Source organism: Eulemur rufifrons, chromosome 1 (genome assembly GCF_041146395.1).
Source record: "Eulemur rufifrons isolate Redbay chromosome 1, OSU_ERuf_1, whole genome shotgun sequence".
NCBI classification, from domain to species: Eukaryota; Metazoa; Chordata; class Mammalia; order Primates; family Lemuridae; genus Eulemur; species Eulemur rufifrons.
In genome coordinates this window covers 80887930-80910530 of record NC_090983.1, presented here as the reverse complement: position 1 = coordinate 80910530, position 22601 = coordinate 80887930, and the positions used below count along the sequence as shown (strand labels likewise).

The window sequence follows — 22601 nt, the reverse complement described above, 5'->3', positions numbered from 1 at the left end:
TGGGACCACTGTCATATATATGGCCCATCATTGACTGAAAGGTCATTATGCGATGTATAACTGTACTTAGTTATATATGTATAAAATTAAAAAGAACTTGACAACATTAGCAATCCAATTGGCAGTGTAATTTTCAGGGCCATTTTACACAATGTTGCATTTTTCAAGGTATCAATAAATAAAATTTTGATTATATCAGAAGATCTTACTCAAACATTATAAATAAAGAGCTTTTAATTACTTGGAAACATACAATAAGACAGTAAAATGATTAATGTGCAAGTGCCAAAAATGTGACTAAAGTGATAGACTAGGTGATTACACTGTGGGCCTTAGGGGTTGGATGTGCTATGCAGAGAATAATAAGAAGTAAGAAAAAAACTCTAAATGCTGCTGTATGCAATAAATATTCAACACATTCCCATAGATGATCATTGTGTACCCACAGATCAGAAAAAAAATGATCTAAAGTATATTATCATTTCTTTTCATTATTCTGAGAAGCAAATTTAATTTGCTATGTTTATGAAAAATAAAAAACTACACATGAAAGCTATAGAAGATAATAATTCAAGATGTAGTATCAATTCCTGAACTCACAAGGTAATTAAGCTTAACTCAGGCTTTTTCCAATAGGTAAATGCAGAAATGTTTTAAGTAGCTTCCAGATATATCCCATGACCATGGGATAAAATTGTAATACTTCATAGGACACATAGGTGTTCTATGTTGTGCACATTATGTTAAATTAATTGTATCCTCGATATTTTAAATATAAATTATATATTTAAATTGTATATACAATATTTTAGTAATATTCAGATTATGGAAAATTAGAATTTACTTAAAAGATTTTGAGAAATAAGAAATTACTGAAAACAATTTATCAGGATGTACTTTCATATTAAAATATGTTAAATATCATATTACTTAATTCAATGTTGTGACCCATTCCATTCTCAATGAATATTAAATTTAAGTATTTAGAAATAAATTACTATTATTCAAACTTTAAAATATATATCCTGTCTGTGAATACTACATATTAAAAGAGAGGAATTGGTATTTGTTCTGTCATGATAGAAATTTTAAATCTAAATTAATTTGAATAATTCCATATCTTTCTTCATAATTGCTTAGATATTTTTAATTTTAATAGTAACCCAATATATTTTTGAATTTCATTATTGAACACATTCCTGATACAGCTCAGATGATAGTCTTTTATAAAGTTCTGGTAGCTTATAAAACATTTCATGGAAAAATATCATCTCTGAATCATGTTTAAGTGACTATTTTTTAAATACACTGCTAAAAATTTTATACATAAATATCAATAAAGAAATCATTAATATATTGATGGCTACCATTATTGAAAATCCATAATCAATCCCAGAGCTAGTTACATTACATATGTATTACATCTTATTCAATTTTTATAATAAAATTATAAGGTAGGTTTTATCTCACTTGCAGGTATGATTACTGAATATCTAAGGGTCAAATGATTCTTCCAACATTTAGAAATTAGAAATAATCCTTATTAAAATTATTATTTCTAGATAATAATTATTATTATTTATAAAACTTAGAAATAGAATTTTCTTATTCTAAAATTTATGCTGTTAACTCTAAGTTATTTATATAAGATAAAATTAAATTAGACCAATGAAGGGCACACTAAAATCATACTAAGAACAATAAAGTAAAAGTGTAAATTTCTTTAAGAAAGCAGATACTTTAAAAAAAAACAAATATGCAAGGAAAGCAAATGAGGAATAGCTTTCAATATCTAGTTCAAGACAGCCATCTGTCTAGATCAGAAACTTTGTTTTTTTTCCCAATCTTCTGTTTTCCAGAAGAATTATCACTCCCTTACAAATAGTGCCTGGCACAGGGTGTGTTTGATAAACATTAGTTAAATGAATGCATGAGTGAATGTAACTTCTAGTGAGCAGTTTGAATGACAGGAATAATCATTTGGAGTGCAGATAAAAGGGACAAGTGTATAGATAGATATAAGTCAGTTTTAACAAGTTGAAGAGTCTTATCTCATTTGTATGTAAGTATACATATATACTCTGTGTATATACTTTGCACTTCAGGAAGGATTACTTAAAGATCTATTATAACTTCCATAGAACAGTAATAAAAACACATATAATGTATGAAAACATTTCAGAAGGCTATATTAACATCTCATTGTTTTTAGACCTTAGTAACTGAACTTTTGTTAATAACGTATTTTTTATATATAACAAATGGCAGAATATAGAAACCAGCACAAAGGAATTCTGCTATTTCAGTCTTCTCCTGCTCTGAATTTTCTTCAAAATACTGGAAAGAAGAAATTCTCTTTTCTATATGCTTCCTGGACTTTTGGTTTCCCAATGTTTTATCATATGCAAAGTGAGAATTCTCTGCACCTAATATGAAACATATAAACCTATGGAAATTTTTCTTTCTAATTAATGTAGGGATATTTGAGCTTGTAGTTTTGAGATAGTAGACATCACTATTAATCCAAAAATTGTATAAAGATTGGTAGAGTGGAATCCTGAGGCCATATGAATCATTCATTTAGTCTAGGATAATTTCAGGAAGAACTCACTTTGAATATTGTCAGTCAATATGAGGAAATTATTAAATATTTCTTATTAATACTTTTTCTCTCTTTCACAGTTATATGCTCATTGAAAACTGTTTACATTTGACTTCCTTTGAATCTACTTATGTAAGAAAGAGAGACAGAGAGAGTGAGAGAAAGAGAGAGAGAGTATGTGTGTGTGGAGAGAGAGACTATACTAAGAGCCTAGTTAGTATTTTGAGTTTTCTTTAAGGTACTTACCCCCAAAATGGGAAATTTGAAAAAAGAAATTTTGTGATGATCGTCCTGTCACTATACCTAAATCTCACTAAACCAGTAAAATAATGTGGTTAATGAACATGCCATACATTAAATAAAAACTATGTCTGTTATACTAGTTCTGTGTAACCTAAGCTCTCTAAATCCTGGACTGTATAAAAATAGCCAAGGGGAAATTTATATAAAAATATATATATTTGAATACAAAATTTATCAATAATAAAACAATAACGACCAAAGAAAACCCATTTTGTTTTCCTTCTGTCTAAAAGTACAGTAGTTATAAAGTTTTCAGAAATGAAATCAGCCACTTAAATTAATTACAGAAAAATACTTTGTGGTCAGACGAATCTGAATTTCAATCTATTTAGTCACTAGTTCCCTGTGTTTCCTGAAGGGTAAATGGCTACATCTGTCTAATCCTTGGGTTTCTCATATGTAAAGTAGAAACCAGTAGTACCTATCTTAAATGCCTTTTGTGAGATTTAAGTAGCAATGCTTAACCCACTCCCTGGTAATTATAATAATTATGGATAATTTTTAGTTAACTATGTTATTAATTCTTAATTAATAAATGCCATCTATTTGCATAAAATAATCTATTTTTAATTGGATATAGAATACTATTCATCAACCCTTATTAAAATATTACTTAATTTTCATGATCTTATTCTCTAAAATGTAGAAAAAAATCAAAGTGTGCTTTTAAACCTAGAGAATAAAAGTATAAAGTGTATTATTTTAGATAATTTCTGCTCTTTATATGAGGAATTTCAGGAGAAGGCTCTGAAAATTGTTCTAAATATCTAATGTTAATGAAGAAGGAAAGCTTATAAATTTTACCAGAAGAAATGACAGTAGCATCTGAGAAAAATATCTTGACACTATAAGAATTACTTAAGGATTCATTCCTAGAGGTTGCTGTTTACCATGTTATATATCTATATCTACCTTCCTGAGATTGGCTGGTGTATTCCTAAGAAGTAATTTGACAAGTGTCTTTTCTGATATGAGAGATGAGAAGGCTCTGATTAGTTGACTAATTTTCTGACACTGAGTCTAAAATATTTAGTAGTTACACTATTACCACCTTGGTGTTCCTGCCAAGTGGTATGTGTGTAGATATCACTATTAATCCAAAAATTGTATAAAGATATATATATATATATATATAACATTAATACTATTTATCTATCTGTACATATTCACACATATATGTATAAATACTATATATAAATATAGTCTACATATACTGTATATATAAAATAAAATCATTTAGGCTGTATTTTCTTGTAGAAAGAGAGTGAGCGAGAGCATGCATGCACGCAGGAGAGATACTACAAGGTTATATAAGACTAGTTTATTTCATTCCATGAAGAAATGGAGATATGTATGACTTAGGGATTCAGTTTTCTATTGAACTGCTATAATATTATCCCTTTAAAAAACAGCTTAACAGGACAGTATGTAACCAAATTTTAAGTGCCACTGATTATATATTTTCAATTATTTATTAATATCTGATGTTCAAAAGATGCAAAGAGAAACATCACTGAGAGAAAATTATAACATGGTAAGATGACATGCCCACATTTGAACATCTAAATGCATTTTATTTCATAATCCAGCTACTTTGATCAATGTAGTGAAAGATACTAAAAATTTAGATCTTGAGTAGATATCCAATTTCAATGTCTATTGACTGAGTAATAAAAGATGTTAACCAGGAATCCTTTCCACATTGTATCATCTGTTTAAAGATCTAGTTAAGTACTAGGTAATCCTTAGAGATATGAAGATTGGGTAGAAGAAAACTCATACCAATTGTTTAGTTCACCTAAGTTAACCTAACTAACCAATTGATTAGTTCACCTAAGTTAATCAATCAGTTTGGCTGAATGCATTCACTCAGTAAGATAGAACATAGTGGTATCTATAATAAAGATTGTTAAAGAGTTTATTAATTAGAACTAAGTTCCCATTTTGATATCCCTTTAATAAAAAAGGGGAAAAAGCACTTTTAAAAGACCAAAGTCTAAGAGCCAGCACTGGAAAATTGTATGTTAATGACAACTTTCAGAACACCATATACATTCCACTATCAGAGTTAGGTACCTTGTTTTATATTATTGTAACACATTACTCCATTGAATATTTATTTAAAATGTTTATATGTAAGGAAATTCTAAAAATAATTGTTTCCTGATTGAGAAATTATAGGGACAATTTAACTAATATAAATTATTTGCAGGCAATTGTGTTATGTAAGTTTTACTTATGTGTAATACAATAGTTATTTAATCATCACAGAAATTTTATGAATTTTATGAAGAAAACATTTCTTATCTTTGTTAAATCTCTCATGATGAGACCAAAGTTTCAAAAGGAGATGTTAGGACTCATATTTAACCCCAAGTCCATTTTACAAGTAAGCCCAGGGATTTTCCACCATGTGTTGCATTTAATTCATCAACTCACTACAGCAACTGGAAATTGAAAGAATACAAAGACTGTAATAGCATTGTGGTCTATGACTGGAGGGAATTCAGCAATGATATCCATGAGGAAAAGTTTCTAAAGAGAAGAGAAATGTAAAATGTCGTTGTAGACAGGATATCCCCCTACAAAGAATCATCTGACACAAAATGTCAAGGCTGAGAAATCTTATCTAGATAAATGGATCAAGAATAGAGAGAAGTGGGAAACCTCAGGGAAGATGGTGGACTAGAAGCAGCCTGCAAGCAAGCAGTTCTCAAGGAAAGGATTGTAAATCCACAAAAAGATTGTAAATTGTAAATTGTTAAAGATGCCAATGTATAGATAGCTCTTTGCAGAAGGAACATTGTGAAATCCCAGGGAAGCCACATGGGACACATGGAGTGAAGGAGAAGCTGATGGGGTGATTCATGTGACAACACCAAAAGGATCTGTGAGGAGGCATCTATGGTGGGGAAGGTTAGGGGCATATTGCGCTGGGGTGCCATGCTCGCCCACAGGCACTGTGGCCGAGATGTGAAGGGGCTCCCTCTACCACCATAGACCTCTGTCACTGGCTGGGAGAGCTGCCTAGAGTCTGTGCAGGGACATTGCACCGGAAAACAGGTGTAGCAAGGATCTGGTGGCTGCCGATTCTTGGTTTCTGTAGCTGATGCCATCCTGAACTTTCAGATGCATGGCACCAGCTCTACACAGGACACAACTTTGTAGCAGTAGCCTTCACATCACTTCCAATCGGCTGGAGAGGGAGCAGAGAGAGTGGATGTTCCCCTGAGCTGTACCCTGTAACTGGGAGCCAAGTGCCCCTCCCCTGGAGTGCAGCAGGATCTGAACAGGGGAGTTGCCTTGGGTGCTACCTGGGAAGTTTTGGGCGACTGCCTCAGTAGGATCTCGAGAGGTAGGGAGAACTCCATAGTCCCTGGGCTGCTGGAACATACCCTTGCCCATGCAACTTGGCATGTGTGGTTCCTGAGCTGGTGAAACAGCCCACCACCTGTGTGGCCCTACCTCTATGCCCCAGATCAGAACAGGCTGCCACCTGCATGGCTCTGAAGCTCTCATGCCAGAGCCCAAGATTCTCCCCCTGTGGCTCCAGAACTCCCATGAAACCCAGTACACCACCCCCAAGATTCCAGCACTGCACCTGGACCCCAAGACCTCATCCCTGAGTTGACACCACAGTAGACTGCCTAAGGTCCAACACCCTGACAAGGGGCGCACATGGGCACAGAAAGAAGTAAAAATTGTTGGAAATCAAGAAGGGGGAGCGAGAGTAAGGGAAGCATAAATTCATACCTAACAAGTACAATGTACACTACTCAAGCAATGAGCACACTTATAGCCTTGACTAAAGCATTATAAATCTATCCATGTAACAAAAATATTTGTACCCCCTTAATATTTTTACATAATTTTTTTTTAAAAAGAAAAATGTGTATGTTTATTGACTGGTGTGATGACACGCAGGGAACTAGTAATTGTAACATTAAGGGAAACAATACTCCTAAAAACAAGACCTTACAGAAGTTGAGAAGGGTTGTTCCTAAGATAGTTTTGGTTCCAGTTCAAGGCAGATAAAGTACAGTAGTGGTGGGGAGAGGGGTGTGATGTGTATGCAAATATAACAGAAAATATTATCCTTTGATCTATCTAGGCAATTGTCTCTATTCATTTCTTGTCCACAGCTATAGCTTATACCAGCCACATAACTTCAGTTTTATTCCTTTGAAAGATAACTTTATCTTTTATTAGCTATTGATATTTCTCAAATTATATACTTCCATTATTTTATAAAATTGTGCTTGTGTCATAATCAAGCAATTTTAATATAATAGGAAAAACTTGAAACCCTTGGATAAGATAGTGCTTTAAGATATTTGATTTAGCTGAATTATCTTTAAAACACTTTGTTGCTAGATAACTTCCTATGACAACATATGCACTAGAAAAAGGATATAATTTATTCATCCTCTATTTATTGAAATGTATACTTATTAAACTTTCACAAGGATATTTCCATGAAAAAGGAACAATGACTATCTTGATTTCATAAAAAAAATCTACCACATAATTTACTAAACTGCCTTCTTTGTTTAATACCTAAATTCTAAGTAATACTCTTTGTGGATATACTAATAAATATTAATAACTCATGAAGATAAAACATAAACAATATAATCTGATTTTAAGAAGATGTGAATATTGTGGTAGATTGTTTTACTCTTACATCATCTAAAATAATTACATATTCCTCAAATATATATATAGAAATAAACCAAGTAAATATACTAAGACACTTTTAAAAGTAACATTTTTCTTATATATTTTTCCAATTTTTCATAGCCTTCAAAGGAAGTTTTTCTCACTGATCACAGTATTTACTCTTTAAAAACATTAGGATAATTTCTTTTCCTTCAAATAACTGATAGGCTTCTTCAGTGAAAATGACAAGAAAAAGGAATTATTTAGAGAAAAGTTTGAACTTCACTCACGCAGAATTCTCAGAGTTACTCAGGCTATTTGGAATAAAAAATAAATTTTTATGATAACAAAGTCTAAGATTTGATTGACTTTGGAGCAAACTGTCCACCTTTTATCGTAAAACTTTAGCAACACTGTCAAAATAAAACCTTTTTATAACTACTGTGAAGTATTATTATATGTGAAACTCAGAAGCAGTTTTGCTTGTTTTTTAATACCTTGTTGTTTTCGTGGATCATAAATCTGAAGCCCAAACAGGGGTGGTCTTTCATGCCTCAATAATGTCACCTCACTTGTTATCAAATCTAGTTGAAAAATGGAACCATTCATATAATCAGTCCAGAACACATAATTCCCATGATGCGACAGTCCAAAAGGATGGTTCAATTCTTTCCCACTGTAAACAATCTGTAAAATATAAACACATTGTGAAAAATCAGAACTGACCTTCAGAAACATAACTAAATATTTAAAGAAAATTATATTCAAATAAGTGTAATAGATAATAATCTAACTAATATCTTAATTCATATTTTTTTCCAGTAGATTTGAAAAATAGATTTCACAATGTGAGCATATTTTTCTGGTTTAGGACATGCTATTTGAAGGAGACCATCTACATTTCATCCATTAAATTATCTCTTTTATGGCACTATTAATATGGTCAAGAACACAAACATTAAAATGACTTTGCCTAACTCTCATTCCTATCTCTGTTCTTGATGATATTCCAGCATCATATGCTGGGATAGAGAATAATCTGAATAATTAGTGCTATTATGTCTATTACAATATTGCTCTTCCAGTAGCCAATGGATAGAACATATTTGAATGGTATTGGGAGAAAAATGATCCTCCTACTTTAACTGGGCCAATGCAAATTGACGAAATCTAGGAGCCAACTGGAAAGAAGGTAAATGTTTTAATTTTAAACATAGAAACCTTTATTATTAGTAAATAGATAAGACTCACTGGAAAATTTCAATTCTGATTATCTTAATATATTCATTACATTCCAGTTATAATTTTTTGTTGTTTAAATGGAGGAAACATGTGATAAACATGCCAGTCTTGTTTTACATGTAGGATTGTAGAAGGGGAATAAATAATACCTCCAATAATGATAGTACTTTTTCACCCTTCACTATTTATAAAATTATTTTGAGTACAACATGAGAAAGCATTTAGTATTCACTTCACTTAATATTAGAAAGTTGAAAAAGTTACCCAAATAATTTAGGATCAGAAATTCAGGTTTTGATTCTTTTAACTAAATTCTTCATGCCAATTATCACATATTGAATAATTGAGACAGCTTAATTTTTTTTCCATACCTTTATGTAGGTTAAAATATGCTGACCATTAAAGTGTTATGTATTAAATATATTGCATACGTACCATCATCTTCTAAGAAATCATGAAGATTTATTTAGCACCTGTTAGGTATGTGACATCAAGTTAAATGTCAATCAGTTCTACTTATTTAGGGAAAATAAAATATTGTAGGAGTCAATCAATGACTGAAATAGTCTTAACTGATTAGTGTAGTATAATATTTATTTATCAAGCAGTATGTACTATGAGTAGGCTTAGCCTCATGTGCAAAAAGGAAATAAATGTAATGTTAAAGGAAGCATTTTGACAATTTCTAACTTTTCATTTTTCTATTATTTAAGTAACAGTTGAATTATGTTCATGGTGTTACACGTGGTTTGGTAATTGTAAGATGAAACATAGAGGTGATGTTTTGTCAACTATGCCTTTGCCTCACAGTCAACTGCATCATCCTCAATTTTCCCCAAGAATTTCACAATCATTTTGCAATGATTCCAGCAAACAAGCAAGAAGAAACTGCTATCTGTTTATACCAGTAGGTTTGGAGTTCAGTTCATTCCAACTACGTGCTTTAGTTCCAACATTACAAAGTTCTTTCTCCAAATAAATGCATCATAATTACTTCCTCATAATATATAACATTAAATTTCAGCTGCAGATCTTGAACATATTTGAATGGAGTAGGGCTGCTTGGTAATAGAAAACTCATCAATAATGTAGAAAAACTGCATTTCAAAACAGCTCTAATATCCTGAGAGCTTCTTTTAAAAATCCCACAAATCCTGGCATACCACAGTGAGCTGGGCCTGGTCTCCCGGAGGCAAGTGCCAGCTGTACTACTTAATGCTCAGCCTCCTTTAGCCACCCCACAGAGAATATTGGCAGCCACCTCAGAGGGGTAAAAATAAACTTGAAAGTATTTTTAACACAACACAACAAGGCTCTGTGAAAGAAGAAGCCTGTGGGTTAAAAACAGCAGCATTTGTCTTTTACCTTCCTGTGAGTTCCATTCAAAAACACTTTTTCAATATGATCATAATAGGCATCACACCAGTATAATGTGTTGGTGTGAAAGTCCAGAGTTAAACCATTTGGCCACAGCATCTTTGAAGTCACAAAAATCTGCCGATTGAAGCCATCCATCCAGGCCTTCTCAATCCTTCCCACGCTGTCATCTATTTCATCTTCCTCCCAGTCTGTCCAGTACATCCAACTAAGACATTAAAAAAGAGAGGGCATACATGTTATTTCAACCAGCCACCATATAGAGAGACACTTTCTTAGGTTTGGCCCTTCTGTAAAATCTAATTACATTCTGGTTTGTTCTCCATCCAAATGCTTATCTGTCAAAGGGAGGGGGCAGCAATGAAGTTTTAAGGGAAGTAAATATTTGCTCAATGGTACCAGTCCACTTAGCCTTGTTATAGAAATCCACTACCACCACGATCACATTTACTGGCTTCATGTGTTTGTTAATTAACCTGGTAGTAAACGTTAAATATCTATTTTCTTTGGTATCGATATTAATTGTAGAAAATTATTTTGGGAGACATTACTATTTCTAAATGTTGTCCACTTCAAAGAGTATATAATCAATTATGTGATTGAAAAGCAGACTGACTTTCATGAGAACCCACAGCATAGTTGATTATCTACTCCAGACTTTATTTAGTCTCAGATGAATTATTATTTTTTCAGACAGGCGATTGGATTGCCTTTGTTCTAAAGGGCACAGTCATACTGGGTTTGTTTGGCCAGGTCTAATTTGTCTTCCTGATGCAAATTATCTATGCTTTATTACTACTTATTATTAACCCAAAACTCACAGAAGATGATTTAGCGGCACATAAGTTTAATAACAGCAGGTTGACTGACCTTGAGATTTTGAGCTTTAATTTCTATCTCAAACAAAGGCATCTGCCTTCAAAAACAAATCTTTTGTATAAGCTCTAACAGTGGGAAAGGGGGCCTTGAGCTAATGTTCCAGTTCCCTCATGAATAAGGTTAAAACCCACCACATGTGTTGTCTTAGGGTCATGTGAAAGTTCTGGCATTATTAATTAAAGTGTAGGTTTTAATTCAATCACTTCTTATACAACTTTATAAACCCCCGATGCTTTTCTAAGCTGCTGATCCTAGAAATACCCTTATTAGATCCCATCCCTCCCATATTTTGTGGAGCCTAAAGAATTTCTGAGGTAATTTGGGAAAAATCTATATTCAGGACAAAAAATCCTACTATGATCTAAACTGGTAGATTTGGGAAAAACTGATGTAACATACCATTCATTATTTCATACCAATTAAGCTCTTTTTAAACTCTCTTTTAACAGTTTACAATTATGTTGACATGCCTTCTTGGACCTGAGGGAGTATATTGAGACTGTTGAATTTTATTAATTCTAGAAATACATATGGCAATATGCCTGTTTGTATCCTGCATTTCCTTAAAGTGATTTTATCATTGGGTCAATTTAGCAATAAACAGGAAAGTCATTCTTTTTGCTCTAATTCTGTGTTGGTTACGTATAAATACTTGGGTTCAGCTGTATAAATCAACTATGTAAAAGTAAAATATATAATTTGTTCATCTCTATTGATATTTTCTTGAAATCTTATAAATAGTTAATACCGTTTTATTATTGCTAATTTATAACTTGTTAAAATTGTAATTATCTTTCCCTATAGATTTTCCTTTTGATCATGGTGACACACTTTTTCTCTGTGACTAACCTGAACCATATATATATATGTGTGCATACATACACATATACACACACCAAAAGAGAGGGATAAATTTGGACATTCTAAATATATTGCATATTGTTTTACTGCTTGAAAAAAAGAAGAATTCTGAACTGATCAATTACTAAAGTTATTTTTATTCAAATAAAGTACAAGAAAAAGCTTTTTTCTAAGTAAACAATGCCAGTTTGGTAGAGGCAAGATGTATATGTGATCATTATCTACTCATTTAATTATCTGTTTAAAAGTATATTATAAATGCTTTATAATCAATATCATATGATGATAATTCTTAAATACACAAAATAGGAAATATAACCTATAAAATAAGCAGGAGCTAATACAAATATTTTTCTAAGGGGGATTCTTGATAGTCACCACATAAAAATTAGGTTAATATGCCCTTCCACTAATATAGCAAGAAAAATTCTACCTCTTCTTTCAAGACTTGTTCAAATACAATTTTTTGATGAAGTTCATCTCTAGCCTTTGTGGGGATAAGAATCAAAATAAGCTTTTTCCTCTGTTTCTTAGTAACACTTTTCAGTTCTTTTATAATATTTATTGTATACATCATATTTAATGGTATTGCATGTTGGTGATTCTAATTAAAATTAAAATAATTAAGGGTATGCATTATTCCCTACTCTTAATTGCACCCTGGGATAGTAAGCTTAGCTTTATTGAGATTAATCATGTTCTCTTCACTTGACCAGCCTTAAAAAAATAAATAAATAAAAATTAAAAAAATCATGTTCTCAGTTGAATTGCAATATGTGGTGGCCAATACTAGAAATATTTAAATCCTTAAATGCTTCACTGCTATGGAAGTAGAATACATGCATGTTTCCCGTTGAAACACTTGACTTAGCTACTAACTAGGGAGGTATGGTACTATAAGATAGAGATATAAAAGGATCCTGTTCAGGGAGAAAATACATACTCAGCTTGGACATATTTCATATAGACAATATTTTAAGATGTTAGAACTGGAGATATAAGTTTCTATGTTATTGATATAAATTGTGAAATGTGAAATTATTGAAAAGAAGTGAGTTCATTTATAGCTATGAGTTTGAGGAACAAAGCCATCGTATTCTATTCCTCCTCTACCTTTATCCCCATTTCAACAATTGTTGAGGTCTACCAATCCCATTCTTTCAGTGTACCTATCTCAATCTCTACTTTTCTGTTCCTATTACAAATGCTACTGTTCAAAAGGAATGCCAATGGGGCATTCTTTTTCAAGTCTATTTCATTTCTCATACAGCTGTCATAATGTCATCATTTGTTTTTTTAAATTATGGATTTAAAAACGTGAATTTTATCCTCAAAACCTTCCAATTATTCTATCATCACTAAAATACATCCAAATACCTTATCATAAGCTTGATGATTTCTGCATGTTTCTAGTTTTATCTCCTATGATGTTCCTTCGTATGCACTGTGCTCTTGCCTTAATGAATTCATCACACTTCAAACCTACCACTAACTTCACTGCCTTTAAACAATTACTTATACTGCCCCTTCAAACTACAGTAACTAACTTTAACTTCACACCTCAAATACCTGGGACTAACTCTGTTCATTTGGAGATCTTATTCTTTCTTTGAGACTCAGTTCTAAATTTAAAACTTCAGTGAAGTTCTGAAAAGCATATATTATTTCATTCTATTTTATTTTACAATTAAGTTTTTGTGTTCATGTGTTATATGTGTATACCATGCTTACCAGATTATAAGCTTCTTGAGGACAATTATTTATTACTAATTTATATTGATCTATATGGTAGTTACTGAATAATATATTGTAATAAAAACTTAATGTGTAAATATTGTATTGATTCTGTAATTGGTTATGAATCTTTTGACAAAGCATATCTCCAAAATGAGTAATTTTTGTTAATGGGTTTGTATGGTATAGAAAATCTGTGACTGTCTCCTGTGTACAGCTGCAAATAGATATTATGCTAGGAAAAAAATGTAAATAAATCAACTTTTATGAAAATAATTTACTTAAAAATAAAATTTTACTTTGAATTGAGTTTTACAAATTAAATCTTTTCTTTAAAAATTATATTAGGTATAAGGCTCCAACAATTATTTGAATAATTAAATTTGCATGGTTCATTTCTACTTCTGCCTTCCAATCCATTTTCTATGAAAAAATAAGATTACTCTTTTTAAAATGTAAATTTGATTATATTATTTCTCTATTTTACCCTCTCACTGAAGAGAAAATACAAAGCTTCTATCATGGCTGGCAAGGCCCTGCTTTTCTTTCCAATCTCATCTTCAGTCACTTTTCCCTCTTGCTATCCACAACCCAGCACCATTGTTTTCATTTAAGTTCCTCTGATGTCCAAGTTTTTTCCCAGTTTAAGATCTTTAAATGTACCATTTTATTAATCTCAAATACTCTTTCCTGCATTCTCCATGACTAGTTCCTTCTCTACAGCTGAGTCTCAGCTTACATGATGCCTCTATAGAGAGGCTTTCTCAGCAAACCTATTTAAATAAATTTCTACCTGTTAGTCTCCATCATATCGACCTATTTGTTTTTCTCTATAAGTTTGGTCTACTGAAATTATATTTGGTGCTTATTTATTTATTGCTCATTTGGTACTTATGTATTGTTATATCTCCCCACTGTTCATCTCGCAAATAACACAAGGTGCTTTGTAAGGGTTAAGGCTATGCCTGTTTTCTTAACAACTGTAAATCTATTGCAGAGCTCTGGACATAGCATATTGTCAGAGATAAAATATGTATGTGTGCTTAAATACACACACACACATTCACATATACACATACACATATGATATTTTTTCAGATTTGTGTACAATAGCATTATTCTATTTGAAAATTTGTGTCCATTGGAAGAGATATAACAACCACTCTTTGTAGCATCAAAGGTAAACAAAGGGTCAGTTGATAGATGGTCACAGCAGAGATGCAGATATTGTCTTAATGAAAAGAAAAAAAAAATTCCTATCAATGAGAATTGCCTACAAAATGTGTAAACTATGTAGATGCTGTAGGTTTCAAACATAAATTGGATGCCTACATACTTGGGAGATGTTGAAAGGGATTCCTAAATTTGATAAGAAATATGAAACTAGTGGTCTCTAAATTTCTTTCTAAATTATATGATTGTATGTATGACCTCCACATTTATGTCATCTCTCTGAGCACAATAAAGAGCCTTTAACACTATCAGAAAACATTTTTCTCTAACAGAATAGTGAAAAGAAAAATGCTGTTCTAATACATATTTGAAACTTCTTGCTTCAAGTAGAATTGGGCAGTGGGAATAAACATTCTCTCTAAAAATTAAGATAGGCTTGGTTTAAAGGTCAGATAGATGACCTGGTTTAAAAGTCTGGGAATTAAACAGATAATTATAGAATCCACACATAAAATCACTGAAATTACTTTATAATTATGCCTATGAAAACACATAAAATGAGTTTATCCACTGCCTAGGAAGATGCACACTGATTGCAATTGGAGCTACTCTTAACACAAACAATTCTACAAACTGCAATTCGGTGATCTCAGTTTGTAAGGGATTCACACACCTCTTATCTAATTAAATATACTTTTTTGTATGTGTATAGTAAGGTATAAAGAATATCCACTTTTTGAAGTTATTTTGAAGCAATGACATATAAGCCATGAAGGGAAAACACACATACAAATAATTGTAACCATAACATATGCAATACATTCATTTAATTATGAAATTCTGCTAGGATTTCCACATTTCTTTGATATTTCTATTAATACAAGTACAATTTTGCATTCAGGTAACAGGTATGAATAAAAATTAAAAGAAAATATATTATAAGAATTGAACAAAATATTCCATTCTAAAACAAATAACACATACTATAAAATGATGCCCCATATGGAAATTACAATTGTATCTAAAATTATGTGATTACCATCCTGGACTAATAAAAAGCAGTGGAATATAGTGGCCAAGAGTAAAGTCCTAGAGACAGGCTGCTTGGGTTTAAATATCTATCCAGTCTCTTATTAATTGAACGGTCTTTTGTAGGTCAGTTATCAGTTTCTAGTTTATAAAACAGGATTGAGAATAGTAATTAATTCAAAAAATTATTGTGAGGATTACAGAATAGGAACATAGTAACCTATTTAATAAAATGCCTGGCTCATAGTAAACGTACAAAACCTTTTGCTATTTTTTTTTTGAACACACTAAATTACAATTGCCTTTAAAAAATATATTGATTGATTCCCACATTGAATTGATTATTTATGTGAGATTAGGCTATTTAAATAAGTATAGTGCTAATCTGAATAAATCAAGAAATATATACTTTATATAATCTACTTATTTCAGTTTAATATATTTTGACATGTTAATTTAGTACATTCTCTAGAAGAGAAAATTACTAAATGCATACCTTTTCCCAATCAGACCATTCATGTGTATATTCCACTATACACATAAATTTAAATAAAGCTTACTATTATTAAATACATTAAAAACAGGTTTATTTATTATCATTTGTTTTATATAAAGCTGTTCAATTATTCATACCCATTAACTGGATCCACCACAATCCCTCTGGGATGAGACATTTCTCCCTCCAAAAGAGTCTTCCGACTCTGAGAAGCCTTTTCCAGTCTGGCCACATTAATGGTTTTCCTATGGCCATCATTTGTCCAGTAAAGGTTATTTCCGATCCAGTCCACAGCAATGCCCTCCACATTATCCAGATCTGTTAAAAAAGCAAAATAAATAAACTAATAAAAAGTTTATTCAAAAAGAAATGGACTCTGATCCATGAATTTTTTATGGTGTGATTTTTGCAAATATTATTCCATAGAATACTTTTCAATTTTATTTTGAATGCCTTTTTATGTGAATAATGAATCCTCTGTCTTCACATGGATTTCTCATGTACACAAGTGCTGACAAATTAATCAATGGTGGTTAAATATTTTAACTGAACCTCAATTTATTGTAATTCAGACTGTTATCTGCAGAAAAACAGGAAAATATAAGTAATGTGGCAAAAAAGGGTGAAAATACGTGAAAAATGCAGTAGTAAAGACTGTTCAGAAGAAAAATCTACTAGCACTACGACAGCATGTTCAAACTTATAATATGTAATCTGAGTAATCAAAATAACATGAATGTTCTCTTGCACAGAGATGAACAGGTCCAGCAGGTGCACACATTGGAAAGCCCAGAACAGGCTTTCATCTTAGAACTGCATCAAGAGTGAATCTCAAAGAATCGATATTTACATATATTTTAGACTTATTTTAAAAAGGACCCTATTGCAGGTTTCTATAAGATACGGACAATGATAAATCAAAGAAATCTGTAAACATATAATCTTATGAGTTTAGCTAATTCAGATCCTTTATTTTACAACAGGGGAAACTAACACTCCAAAGTGAAGGCAGTTGCTTATGGTCTATTATCATTGACGAAGCAGTAGAAATGGGATGAAAATCTAAGCCCTATCACCCCCAGCATGGAGACCTTCAAAACTGCACAGTTCCTATGGTGAGTTTCTGCAGTAACTGTCCTCACTTTTTGCCATTTTGTAAACCATGCTCCAAATGTCCCACAACATCATAAAGACAGCTCCATTCTTTTGTTGCATGAGGAATTACTGTGAACTCCTTCTCTTTTTTCAAAACCAGGGGAGTCTGTTACATAGACTTCTTCTTTCTCTCCTGGGTAAGAGTTGCAGAACTGGAACTTACTAGACAAAGCAATAGGTGGTAGTACATTAGAGACAGAGCTGTGTATTCACACACTACTTAGAAACCACATGCCCTCACATGCAGACATAACGAATATTTACTATTATCATATTCTTTAATCATGGCCCTTCTGGCTCTGGAAAAAATAAAAGAAATTTTTCTTTTGTACCCCTTTCTGCTAATCAACATGTGCCCTGATTCTAGATGACTGATAAAAAGTATGATTTGATCTAACTGAAAATCTCATTATAGTGAATCAGATACGTTCTCAATTTCAGTAAGCTATCTGCTTCATTACCATCCAATATGAATAATTTTCACAGGTTAATTGTACCTATGCTTAAGCAAAAAGTTTAATTTTATCTTTACTTACTGACACAATTTTACTGAGCATTTTCCTGTTCTGGCATAATGGAGAAAAAATGGTTTTTTACTCTTTTCTTTTTTCTTTATTATGGTCTGTAGCTGATTTTTACCTTGTTAGTTGGTTTTCAAAAATTTGATTACATTTGAAATCTACTTCAGCATGGAAAGGCTTCATGCTGGATAACCCTTTTATTTTTAAAACTTTTTCTTTTGACATCTGACTTGAGACTTTTTTTTTTTTTTTTCCATATAAAGCAGCTTAAATACGGCATGAATGAAAATTTTGTTTCTGACACTTGGGTAAGAAACTCAGTCACTCTGATCTTTTGATTTTTCCATCTGTAAAGTGAAGATGATAATAGCACCTCTCCATAGGGTGATGACAAGGGGTGAATTAGCCACTGCATATAAACACTTAGCATACTGCCTGGAATATAGTAACATCTTAATATATGCTACTTTTTATTAATATATCAGGATTCAAATATTTTTATATCCATTCTGGCTCTTTTCCTTATGGGTGCTACTTGATAGGAAAATATCTTATGATTTTCTCCTTTAAAATGCTTTTTAAATAATATATTCTTGCATTTTTACCAGTAGCCAATTTTAGAAATATAGATGTAGCATCACTTATGAAGAAATAGTAAGAATGAAATGGAATTGACTTCTAAGAAGCAGAATTTGGAAGTATCCTGTCTCCAACTGGTTTGTTTATTTTGTTTTTGAAAAAATGAAATGCTTGAACACTATAAATAGTGTTTGGGATCACAAATTCTAGAACCACACTGCCAGGCTCTGCCACTCACTATCTAACTGTGCCAGTTATTTCACCTTTCTCTTCTTCAATTTCTTGGTCTTTAAAATGCTTATAAAGATAGTGCTTAAGTCACAGGATTGCTTTGAGGATTAAATAAATAAATATATGTGAAGTTCTTAAAATAATGGTTGGAACATTGTAAATATTATATAAATGTTGCTATAACTATCATTACAACTGTAACAGTATCATTATTATTACTATATAATCTTCCCTTTAGCTAGTTATCTAGTCTATTAACATAGTAATAAAAAAATTAGCCTACAGTCATTTTTTAATGTTGTTTTTTTGTTTACATCTTTTTTTGTTTTTTTCTGTTACAGAGAGAAAGAGACTGAATACAAATTTTGAAATAAGGAAACTCATATAAGGATCTACGTACAAATTGGGAATCTTTTTTGGTTTCAGTTAACTTACAACTTAGATAAAACCCTAAGACATATAGAGCATCAGTCTTACGAACATTTGATATTTTATTAAAAGGGGTGTGATTGGGTCCTGCCTGAAATAGAATTTGGGTGAGGAGCCTGCAGCCTCAAGGCCACATGTGACTCTCCAGATCCCCAAGTGTGGCCCCTCAACCAAATCCAAGCTTCACAGAACAAATTCCTTTACTAAAAAGGTTTGTTTTATAAAATTTGGGTTTAGCCAAAAGGCTGCTCTCAAGGATCCAGAAGGCCATAGGTTCCCCACCCAAATGAAAATCTCAGGCAGGACCCAGTGGACTCTAGACATGTTTGTATATCTTCAATAAAAAGAAAAATTCTAGTAGGTAATGGTTTCTTATAAAATTTCTTAGATTAAGGTTATGCTTATATTTTCCATGTTAAGTAAGGAAATGGGACATTTATCTATTAATATATACTTCAGATAATAAACAGACTTTTTCATGTACTCTATGAATAGTTAAGATTAATATATTATTTTTGCTCAAATTATTAAAATTCCACATTTTCCCTTTGTAAACATCGTTCTAATAATTTTGAAATAACTTGTATAAATGCAATACTATATGAATAGTACATTAAATACACACATACAGATCTTATTTAAAGTTAGGCTTGATACTTAATTGCATAGTATACTTAAGTAAAAAATTCTTGAAGCTGACAATACTATTTCCTACAAGGGATATCTACCATTACGGAAATAAGGATAAATAGTCGGTAATAAAATTTATTTAAGTTAAAAAGAATAATGATATGGATTTGAAAGGAATAAATAAAAGAGTAAAGTTCTTTAAATGAATTTAAGATTAAACCAATAAGCATTTTAAAGAGAGTGGTTTTGGAAAAAAAAAATATTTGTAAAACTAAAACTTAATTACAGGTCAGGTTTTTAGATGTTACTCATGGAACAGAAGAGGATTACAATTTCATACAGTTAAAATATAATCTCCTAATTTTAAATTGGGTCTTTGATTAAAAATAAAGAGCTAGGGTGTGGAAATTACACCCCAAAATTGACATTATAAAAACAATATCCACAGTTTTTCACTTTATCCAAATTTATCCATGGTTATATATCCTAAGCATGGGCATCATTTTTTCTGAATTAGAACAAAAGTGTGTACATGAGTACAGAATATGCTATGCCTTAAATAACTGGATGTGCAGCATGTGTAGATATGTCTAAGTCCAGGGATGCCTTACCTTGCCTCAGAGTCAGCACTGGAACAACTCTCCTGCCTCCTATTCCTGTAGTTCAATTAATACAAATTTTCTTTGTGCTTTTCAATATGGCCTGAGGCATCACAGCTCATATGTATCTGACATGAGTGAACGACATTGATTTAATTAATATTGTGGCAGCAAGGTTTGCTTACTGAATTTGCGATCTCATGAGGTTTCAAGGGTCTGTGGTCATAGAGTAAAGTTTTCTGTACCATCTGTCCCTAGTGGCCAGCTGAGGCTGATGTTTCTCATCCTCATTTTCATTCCAGGTCTCTTCTCAATTATTAGGTTAGAGAGAGTAAATACACAGGGCACACAAGCCATTTGGTAAGAACCAAATACCTTACTGTTGTATTCAAAGAAATATGTAGAGTAGGATCTTATTTTCCAGATGAAATAGAATATATCAGTGGTTTCCTTGTTTTATTAAAAGCATATTGTCAGTTTCAATGGGAGGGGGGAGATACAGATAATCTCTCTATGACATTCAGATATTTCATCTTTGATACAATGAACCCATGTAAGAATAAAGATAGTGCCATAGTATGCATCATAGTTAGCAATAAAGTAATCTAAAGTAGTAATTAAAATGAAAGATGTGAAGAATGGTTAAGAACTGAGCTTTTACCATACTTTCAGGCCTGTAAGTTTGCCAGATTTTGTTTCATGGGTGCTAGTAGACGCACAAAACTTGTGGGTCAGATATAAATGACTTTATTGCTCTGGCACGACAAGCAGCATGATCATCAGCAGATTGGTGTCAGTTCCCTATACTCCAAAGTCCCAATGGGGCAACTGGGAGGGGCCCATATGGATGCTTTCACACACAGTGGGTAGCATTACAAAAGGAGACTCTTTAGTTTAGAAATCCCAAATCTGTTATAATGGGCAGTAAGAAGGCCTGTTGTTTGCCCCGGAGGGAGGGAGACTGTCTATCTTCCAAGACTCCTCTATTCAAGAATCCTTGAAAGGATAATTCAGAATAAAAGGCGGTAATTGTCTCACTTTAAGAAATTCAGAAATGTGAGAGATCCATGGAGATTATCCTCCAAGAAAAGGTCCTGAAAAAACATAATTTGGTAGACACTAATAAATGCATATAGATAGAGCAAACAAACTGATGTGCAAATATAATCACAATTTTCTGAATTCCAAGTTATTGCTCTTATGGAAATTCTGTACTGATTTATACAAGCACACCTTAAAGCTTATCATTTAGCTTGCTATATGTGATGGTTAATTTTATGTGTCATTTTGGCTAGTCCATATATACAGATGTTTGGTCAAACATCAGTTTGGATGTTGTTGCAGAGGTATTTTTTAGATGATATGAACAGTTAAATCAATAGATTTTGAGCAAAGTAGGTTGCCCTCCATAATGTGGATTTGCCTCAACAATCAGTTGAAAGCCTTAATAGAAAATAAACTGAGATGCCCAAGAAAGATGGAATTCTGCCTCCAGTCTGTCTTTGGACTTGAGGTGCAATATCAACTCTTTCTTGAGTCTCCAGCCTGTGAGCCTACCCTTCAAATTTTGGACTTGCCAGACTCCACAATCACATGAGCCAATTCCTTAAAACAAATCTTTCTTTCTCTCTATATATCCTATTCATTCTGTTTGTCTGGAGAACCCTGATTAATACACCATCATCATACCTGTGACCTGGAAATAATTTTGATGAATGGTTTAGGCAGAGTAAGGACATTCTTCATATGTATTCTTTTCAGATGAAACTGCAAAGTATATATTACAGAGGACAAACTAGGTTCCAATTTGAGAAATCCCTAGAGATATGAAAGGAATATGCAGCTCATTTTACAATATTCTGCTAAAATTGTTTGGATAATATAAAAGTCCTTATTGTGAATTGGGAAAAAGTCATTTCTATTAACACTCTTTTACTACACAATTCTACCTACTTAATAAGAGAAAACAGAGCTAAAATCTCTCCTATTTTTTGAACACAATATATCAGAGCTATTATTGAAAACTCCTTTTATTCCTGTGAAATAGGCTACAATTTATAGAAATAAAACACTTTGGAACCTATTTCATCAGTAGTAAATTA

At 32.0% G+C, this 22601-nt stretch overlaps 1 protein-coding gene across 2 annotated transcripts in view; it reads right to left on the bottom strand.

Moving 5' to 3' along the window:
* Nucleotides 1–22601, bottom strand: part of LRP1B (LDL receptor related protein 1B) — a 1768615-nt gene that overhangs the window by 714004 nt on the left and 1032010 nt on the right. For both annotated transcript variants that reach the window (XM_069473041.1, XM_069473049.1), the window contains exons 12-14: nt 16493–16673; nt 10172–10391; nt 8062–8251 (exon numbers count right to left, since the gene is read on the bottom strand). In XM_069473041.1, the coding sequence (XP_069329142.1) occupies nt 8062–8251; nt 10172–10391; nt 16493–16673 (591 nt within the window). The remainder of the gene's footprint in view (nt 1–8061; nt 8252–10171; nt 10392–16492; nt 16674–22601) is intronic.